The 8,765-nt window shown below is 46.1% G+C and overlaps 1 protein-coding gene across 1 annotated transcript; it reads left to right on the forward strand.

The window, feature by feature from the left end:
- The first annotated feature begins 6,430 nt into the window (after positions 1 to 6,430).
- On the forward strand, positions 6,431 to 8,452 carry LOC543160 (transcription factor MYB4). Its single transcript, XM_044602401.1, has 3 exons — positions 6,431 to 6,722; positions 6,873 to 7,002; positions 7,557 to 8,452. Exons 1-3 carry the CDS (start codon positions 6,590 to 6,592, stop codon positions 8,125 to 8,127), a joined length of 834 nt encoding a protein of 277 aa, XP_044458336.1. The 5' UTR covers positions 6,431 to 6,589; the 3' UTR covers positions 8,128 to 8,452.
- The last annotated feature ends 313 nt before the right edge of the window (positions 8,453 to 8,765 follow it).

The raw sequence follows: 8,765 nt of genomic DNA on the forward strand, positions 1-8,765 counted from the left end.
TCATTAATCAACCCAAAGACAAAGGATATCTACTCAAAACATCATAGGATGGCAACACATCATTGGATCATAATATGTGGCATAAAGCACCATGTTCAAGTAGGGATTACAGCGGGGTGCGGGAGAGTGGACCGCGTAAAAGAGATGAGGATGGTGATGTTGATGAAGACGATCACTGTGGCGATGATTGCCCTCCCTATGGCACTCCGGCACCACCGAGAGAGAGGAGGAGAGGTTCTCCCCCTTGTGCTACCTCCTCCATGGCCTCCCCCCTAGATGGGGAGAGGTTCTCCCTCTGGTCCTTAGCCTTCATGGTGATGATGGCCCCTCCGGGATCCTCCTCCATAGCCTCCGATGATGATGCCCCCCTCCGGCAGGGTGCCAGAGAGGGCCTAGATTGATTTCTCGTGGCTACAGAGGCTTGCGGCGGCGGAACTTCCGATCTAGGTTATTTTTTGGGGGTTTCTATATTTATAGGAATTTTTGGCGTCGGTTTCACGTCAGGGGGGGTCTCCGAATCTTCCACGAGATAGGGGCCCACGCCCAGGGGGGTAGGGCGCGCCCCCCACCGTCGTGGACAACCAGGGACTATTCTGGCCCAACTCTTTTACTCCAGGGGCTTCTTTTGGTCCATAAAAAATCGTCAAAAATTGGCATGTCAATTGGACTCCGTTTGGTATTCCTTTTCTGTAAAACTCAAAAACAAGGAAAAACAGAAACTGGCACTAGGCTCTAGGTTAATAGGTTAGTCCCAAAAATCATATAAAATAGCATATAAATGCATATAAAACATCTAAGATGGATAATATAATAGCATGAACATTTCATAAATTATAGATAGGTTGTAGATGTATCACCCATCTCCACCCAACATCTCCTCTACTCTCATACACCCTCTCGCTTTGTTTTCACCCCTCTCATCCATCTCCCCTCATGTATCATAAATGTCACAATCAAGTCCCTCTACCCTTTTAGCCCTTCTAGGGAACGATCTCCCTTTACTCCCCCAAATCAGATGTCCCAAATGCAATGATGGATATGTTTATGTGGTTTGTTTCAGGCATAGTTCTTAATGTTAGATTTAACTTTGGGCTTAACATAATTAGGATCCGCTTCTCTAGATTAAAACACCAATACATGTGCGAAAAGCATGAGAACTTACAGGTGCTCGATGAAGTCTCATTCCCATTTAATTCAGACTTTGTGTACCTCATGGTTGCACCTTACGGTCGCCAGCAATAGGTAGATGGTCGGGCAATGGGCAGGAGCAACATGATGTAGTTGGTAGCAGCAGCAGCAGCGCTGCTGGCACTACCGTATGGTGGATGACGATGGTAGTGGCTTTCCGATCCCCTCTAGCACACTTTTAGGGTCGTTAGTTAGGAGTTTAGGGTTAGCCCGTACGTGTAAATTTCTCGCAAGGGACATTACTTCCTCTTTTATATTCGGTGCTTAGGGGACATGGACCACAACCAATCATGGGTTTGTGCACACCCCATCAATGCACAAACATGAGGAGATGAGACTTTGTCTCGCCTGTTTCTCTCTCTTGGTTCTTAAAACCATCAGATCAATTCCAATATTTAATCCACGGGGGCAGTTTTAATTACAGGTGTGAGCTTCAAGGGTAATTTGTTCTACGATGATCTTTATTGTATCATGTAAGCACATGCATCTCTCGTGGAAGTCTCATGCATGTTCATCTGATTCTCTTATAATCTCAATCTATGTGGGAGGTTGTAAGTCTGAATCTCTTAGGCCCGGATTCATAAGCTTCGACATGAGAGTCAAACATCATACCAACCCTAGGTGTCACAACTGTTATGTTTCCCAACCTATGAAACCCTAATCACGATCTCGAGAGCGGGGTCACAAGTTCCAATTCTTGTTGAACTTTCGTCAGGCCTTGCTACCGTGATACCACTTCTTCTCCTGAAGGATCTACACTATGGTTATGTGCCACCGTGATACGTCTCCAATGTATCTATAATTTTTTATTGTTCCATGATATTATAGTATCAATCTTGGATGTTTTATATGCAATTATATGCATTTATATGTCATTTTTTGGGACCAACCTATTAACCTAGTGCCCATTTCCAGTGGTTGTTTTTTTTTCTTGTTTTTAGATTTTAAGAAAATTAGTACTAAATGGAGTCCAAATGCTACGGAACTTTTTGACCATTTTTTATGGAATAGAAGGGACCCTTGAAGTTCATAGAAGACCTGAAGAGTCACAAGGGAGCGAGCTCGGGAGGCACGCCCCAGGGGGTAGGCGCGCCTTGGTGCCTTGTGGGCCCCTCGTGGCACCTCTTAACCTAATTCCACCTCTATAAATTCTCAAATATTCCCAATACATCAGAGAGCCACCCAAAAACACTTTTTCCGGCCCCGCGAGTTTCTGTTCTTTAGAGAGCCCATCTGGAGCCATTTTCTAGTACTATGCCGAAGGGGGAATTGATCACGGAGGCCCTCTACATCAACCTTGCTGCCCTTCCGATGATGTGTGAGTAGTTCACCATAGACCTACGTGTCCATAGCTAGTAGCTAGATGGCTTCTTCTCTCTCTTTGATCTTCAATACAATGTTCTCCTCGATGTTCTTGGAGATATATTCGGTGTAATCTTCTTTTGCGGTGTGTTTATTGGTATCCGATGAATTGTGGGTTTATGATCAGATTATCCATGAATATTATTTGTGTATTTTCTGAATTCTTATATACATGATTATTATAGCTTTGTATTTCTCTTTGATCTAACCTTAAGTTTGGCCAACTAGATTGATTTATCTTTCAACAGGAGAGGTGCTTTGTAATGGGTTCAATCTTGCGGTGCTCAAACCCAGTGACAGAAGGGGACCTGACATGTATTTTTATTGTTTCCATTAAGGATAAAACTATGAGGTTTGTTCATATTGGTTGGATTTACTTTGTCTACATCATGTCATCTTGCTTAAGGCGTTACTCCGTTCTTTATGAACTTAATACTCTAGATGCATGCTGGATAGCGATCAGTGTGTGGAGTAATAGTAGTAGATGCAGGCAGGAGTCGATTTACTTGTCTCGAACCTGATGCCTATATATATGATCATTGTCTTAGATATCGTCATAACCATGCACTTTTCTATCAATTGCCCAACGGTAATTTATTTATGCACCATATGCTTTTTGTTCAAGAGAGAAACCTCTAGTGATACTATGGCCCCTGGATCTACATTTATCATATATTAAAATCCAAAAATACCTTGCTGCAATTTATTTAACGTTCTTTTATTTTGTGTTTTTGTTTATCTATCTATCACCAGCAGACTTGATCCTTGCAATTAACCGCCGAGGGGACTGACAACCCCCTTGATCGTGTTGGGTGCAAGTATTTGTTCTTTTGTGTGTAGGTGTTATTCATGAGGTCTTGCGTGGTTCTCCTACTGGATTGATAACCTTGGTTCTTAACTGAGGGAAATACTTATCTCTACTGTACTACGTCATCCTATCCTCTTCGAGAAAATTCTAACGCAACTCACAAGTAGCACACTGCATCCCTAGAATAATAGTCATTGAACTGAGTCCACGGTTACAGGATAACAAAAGAGCAAAGGCAGCAAGGTGAGTTCTCATGCACTAACATCTATGCGACACACACGTGATTGCATGGTTCCCTTGACTTTCTCATATCTGCGCATGAGAGCTCAATGAAGGGCTACAATGCACAATAGGGTTGGGAGGGTTAGGGGTATGGAGTTGTATGTGTCCACATTGGGCATATATGAATTTACTCCAGGGCCGTTATTTGTCAAGCTGGATCGAGGGTATCCTATGATAGGAAGTTAATGTTGGCCCACCTAGCTCGTGTATCCAAGATGTATATGCAATTTTTATCATTTAGTATCACATACATATTCACTTAATTGATATATTAATTGTGAATCTTACAGCGTCAATGAACCGTGTCAAGGTCATCCTTGCTTGCCGCTCAGTCGAAAATATGTGTCTTTCAATTTAGCTAGAGAACTCCAAACGTTAGTAACCCTAATAAGTCATCGCTATTAAAAGAGAGTTTTAGCCAAACATGTGAGAATTGTCAGAAACAACCAACCATGTTTTCTGGAATCTCGCCTCGTCTTGTCTCCAAGTCTATTTCTCATCTTGTCGCGTTGCAGTTCCTAACCTCCCATTAACTTTCCCATCTAATCTACCATTGTAGTCTAGATGTCACAACATGTCATCCACCTTGATTTCCTTATGTAGACATGCTGTCACCTTCTTGTCCATCTCCACACTTAGTGTTGAGAACCAGGTGGAACGAGGTGATAACAAGGACCAAGGACAAAATTCATAATATCAAAGATGTCACTTCGATGATAATGCATTGCTATTTCAATCTCATCAACATCTAAGAATCCAATGAGAAATCCAACGTCGAGATGTCAGCCTAGGTCTCTGCCGACCCAATGGCAGGTTATGGTAGTCTGAGCACAAGACACTTGCAGTACATTCAACACGAGTATGGTATAGGTTCAGATCTCCTATCTATATAGATAATGGTGAAGTGATGAAACAAAAGCATGCAAATTCTCATATTAGTCTACAATGTATGTTCTAGAAATAATTGAACTTTGTTTCAATTTGATCCTCCCTGTAGTTATAAGTTCTAACTGGAAGCTTTTGCTCCCAATGTTTCCTCTCCACATGTTAGAAGTGATAACATTTGTGCTGAGTTAGCAAGTATTTTTTTAATTATACTATATCATTTCTATGGTTTTCAAATTAGTAATCAAGTGATTGTCCTATCTTTATGAATCATGGTCATTAATACTGCCATATTTACATCATCCCCGGAATGCCAAATCTTAGTTGCTAATGATATGCATGTATGCCCTCATCGCATGAAAGTTGTGCACGGACAACTTAAAAGCACACATATATCCAGTTTTTGAATATCTTCTGCGAATGCGTAAATCTGTACGAGCGCACACGTACTTTGCTAGTAAATGGTTTACTAAAATTACCGACAAATCAGGAGGAGGATAATTTTTCTTCTTAGCGACCCCCTTTTGGTGCAAAGGATGATTCCCGTGAAGGTGATCTCGTCTTCAAGATAAGGATGCAACAATAGGGGTTTTGTGTTTCCATTGTTGTCAACAAATAAAAACACATTATACTTGAAAAATGAAGTTTATCACAGTTACCTCGGGCCAATGTAAAATTTGCGCATAAAACGTGCACACATGCCCATGCCTATGCATACACGCGCATATATCATGTTTGACACACCATTGCAGTGAAAGAACCATGTGTATTTCATTCAAACACAAAAAACATGTGTACTTTTTTGCGGGTGAAATGAGACTTCTACTTTTACTTGCTTCGTTTTAAGACAGATGATTCAACTTTATACTAAAGTTAGTACAAAGTTAGATCATCTATTTTGAAACGAAGGAAGTACTTTTGTACCACACCTGCGCAGGATGCGTAGCACTACAACTGCTAGTGTGCTCGGCACACATAGTGGTGAGGAGCCAACAACAGTCAACACGTGAGAGATCATCCTCTGTTACACCCTCGTAATGGTACGGTCATGCCTCGCGATTCACGAAGTCACCATCAGGAGTACTACTGCTACTACTAACAACATGATAATCCACGCCTGAGGATCGATATACTATATATGCATTTACCACCGGTCAAATCCCCCACTAAATATGACCGTATCCGCCGTACCGATATGTACCTCCGCCATCTTGACCATCCATGGAGCAAGTAAATCTTTTCCAAAAAATCTTGCAGATTTCCACCACCAGCATTAGCAGGGACTCAAATCTTGTGACCCGCGGAGGAAAATACTCGGTACTGATCGAGCACGGCCTTGTCTAAGGGCATGTACAATGGTGCTATCTTAAGAGTGCCATGTAGGATAAATGATGAGATGGAGGAGAGGGAACTCATAAGAGAAGGCTTGTCTTCTCTTATTTAAGATAAGACAAGAGATGATCTCTTAGCACAATATGTCTCACCACATTTTTATGAATTGCTAGTTATTAAAGATAAAGCTAAGAGATGATCCATTGTAGACATTTTTCTCTGTCATCTTTAAATTACATGCAAAATTTAAGATAAGACTATCTTATCAATCATTGTACATGCCCTAATCGATAGATAAGCCATCATCACGTTGTCCGGGGAGATAATTGATGAACCATCACAACCTTCCTATCAGGATTAGACACCGCCCCCTTAAAAATACAGTACTAAACGTTGTCTCAAGAGAGAGAGAGAGAGATAGAAAAATACAGTAGTAAACGGGGGAGAAACGATTTGGCATGGCAGCCACCTTTGGCTTTGGGTCCTTCGGCGAAGTTGCGGAATTGGCCCTCTGAAAAACGTCTCTGCAGAGCGCCCCCACGCCGGGCATAAATACCCGGGGCACCCCCGCGACTCCGCCATTACTCCGCGGCATCAGGCAGGCTAGCCGTGCTCCCTCCCATCTCTTCTCTTCTCTTGTCTTCTCTTCTCTCCCCCAAGGAGGTCAAAGACACAGCGCATCTGCATCCGGCCTCCTCCGCGCGCGCGAATTCGGGAGGGAGAGGGGCGGTAATGGGGAGGGCTCCGTGCTGCGAGAAGATGGGCCTCAAGAGGGGCCCCTGGACGCCGGAGGAGGACAAGATCCTGGTCGCCCACATCCACAGCCACGGCCACGGCAACTGGCGCGCGCTGCCCAAGCAAGCCGGTGAGCCCCTCCCTCCCTCCCTCCCTCCCTCCCTCCGTCCTTCCGCCTCACAAACGCATCTCCGCCGTCTTCTCTCTCCCTCTCTCGCGCGGCGGCGTGCGGCTGCACCGAGATCCGTCCCTGACCTCCGTTGTCCGTGCTGTTTCGCAGGCCTGCTGCGGTGCGGCAAGAGCTGCCGGCTCCGGTGGATCAACTACCTGCGGCCGGACATCAAGCGCGGCAACTTCACCGACGAGGAGGAGCAGTCAATCATCCAGCTGCACCAGCTGCTCGGCAACAGGTGCCTACCACTCCTCCTCGCCTCCTTCCTCCTCCTCCTCCTCCTCCATCACATCTCCACCGTTCCCCTCCTGCTAAAACGGGGGCAATCATTGCCGCTGCTTGCTTCAATCGCAAAACAGAGGAGAGGTTTATTATTATTATATATTATTCCCCTTTTTTCCCTTTTTCTTCGCGGGGGCAAAAAAAAAAAAAACATTATGTTACTACCATCCATCGCGGGCCCCGCCCGAAGTAAAGAATAATCGCAAGTGCGGATTTGTTTACGGCTAATTGCATCGCCGGTGATGCGCGAGATCTTGAAAGATTCCATCTTGTTTGGCCGCTCCGGCCACGGGCGAGCTGCGCCCTCTTGATTTCAGTGCCGCCACCACGGCTACTTTGGCATTAAACTACGGACGGCGTCGCGGCTCCGTCGGGGAATCAGATCACGTCGTGATCATCATCAGATTAAAACAAACAAACGAACACGAATTCATCTTTGCCTTGTCATCTCTGTCTGGACTGTGCGCTGATTGGATTCGATCCGTGTGTTGTTTGCTTGCGTGCGCGCAGATGGTCCGCGATTGCCGCCCGGCTGCCGGGGAGGACGGACAACGAGATCAAGAACGTGTGGCACACCCACCTCAAGAAGCGGCTCGACCCCGGCGCGCAGGAGCAGCTCGAGGAGGCCAGCGCCGCCAAGAAGCGCAAGAAGCCGGCGGCGGCGGCGCGGAAGCGCGAGGGCAAGATCAAGATGAGGAAGCTCGACGCGCTGACCGCCAAGGCGGCGCCCGTGCTGTCCTCGCCCGACCGCTCCGTCTCGTCCACGCTCACCGAGTCCACGTCCACGGCCTCGGCGGCGGAGGAGCAGCACGGCAACTCGGGCAGCTCCGCCTCCGCCTCGGCGTCCGTCAAGGAGGAGTGCTTCACCTCGTCCGAGGAGTCGGAGGAGTTCCAGATCGACGAGAGCTTCTGGTCGGAGACGCTGTCCATGCCGCTGGACGACATCAACGACGTCTGCATGGAGCCCCACGACGCGTTCGGCAAGCCCGCCGACGGCGACATGGACTACTGGCTCAAGGTGTTCATGGAGGGCGGCGGCGACGACAACAACGACGGCGCGCTAGACTTACCGCAGATTTAGGGAGGGAGACTTGGCTCCTGATTGATCGTTCTTTTTTCTCTCTCTACCCGCGCCACCTTGCTGCACCGGAGGGATTGCTAACAGAGAAGAGTGCGCTGCACCGTGGAGGAAAATTAGTAGCCAGCAAGAACGCGGATCATGCCCGGTCGGTAGATTTCTTTGATCCATCTTGTTTGTTCACCTTGCTGTATAGAAAGATGAGAGATCAGTGATCGGAACCGATGCATTCTGAGTTAGAGATTATCTGTTCTTCCGCACAGGGTGCAAATATCAGTTTCTGTACCACCATGGAGATTACTATCTGAAATGGAGTCTGCTTTTCTCATTTGGCTGATCAAAACCGATCATTCCTCACTGCATGTGTGCTCAGTTACCGAATCACATCATGTGATGTTTTGGAGAAGTGTGAGGATTAAACCAGTGTATGTATCAGTACGGGCTTTTGTCTTGCTATCTGTTCTTTTCCGGTGTGTGCACGCTTGTCGCCAGGAAAAACAAGCCTGAAAAACATGCGTTGGGACTGGGAAAACCCGGAGGAAAGGTCCCTTTTCTCCAGTGGCGAGAGCTAAATAATGACACGGACAGATCTGGCCGTCCTGTCATGGATCCTGTATCACCTCTGTTTGATCTGCAAAAGG

The sequence above is a fragment of the Triticum aestivum genome, chromosome 2A (genome assembly GCF_018294505.1).
Source record: "Triticum aestivum cultivar Chinese Spring chromosome 2A, IWGSC CS RefSeq v2.1, whole genome shotgun sequence".
NCBI lineage: Eukaryota > Viridiplantae > Streptophyta > Magnoliopsida > Poales > Poaceae > Triticum > Triticum aestivum.

What these genes read in the sequence shown, in the direction of transcription:
- LOC543160 (XM_044602401.1), top strand. Translation starts at nt 6,590, where the DNA reads ATGGGGAGGGCTCCGTGCTGCGAGAAGATGGGCCTCAAGAGGGGCCCC. An exon ending in CGCGCTGCCCAAGCAAGCCG is followed by an intron (nt 6,723 to 6,872) that starts GTGAGCCCCTCC and finishes GCTGTTTCGCAG; the next exon opens with GCCTGCTGCGGTGCGGCAAG. An exon ending in CACCAGCTGCTCGGCAACAG is followed by an intron (nt 7,003 to 7,556) that starts GTGCCTACCACT and finishes GCGTGCGCGCAG; the next exon opens with ATGGTCCGCGATTGCCGCCC.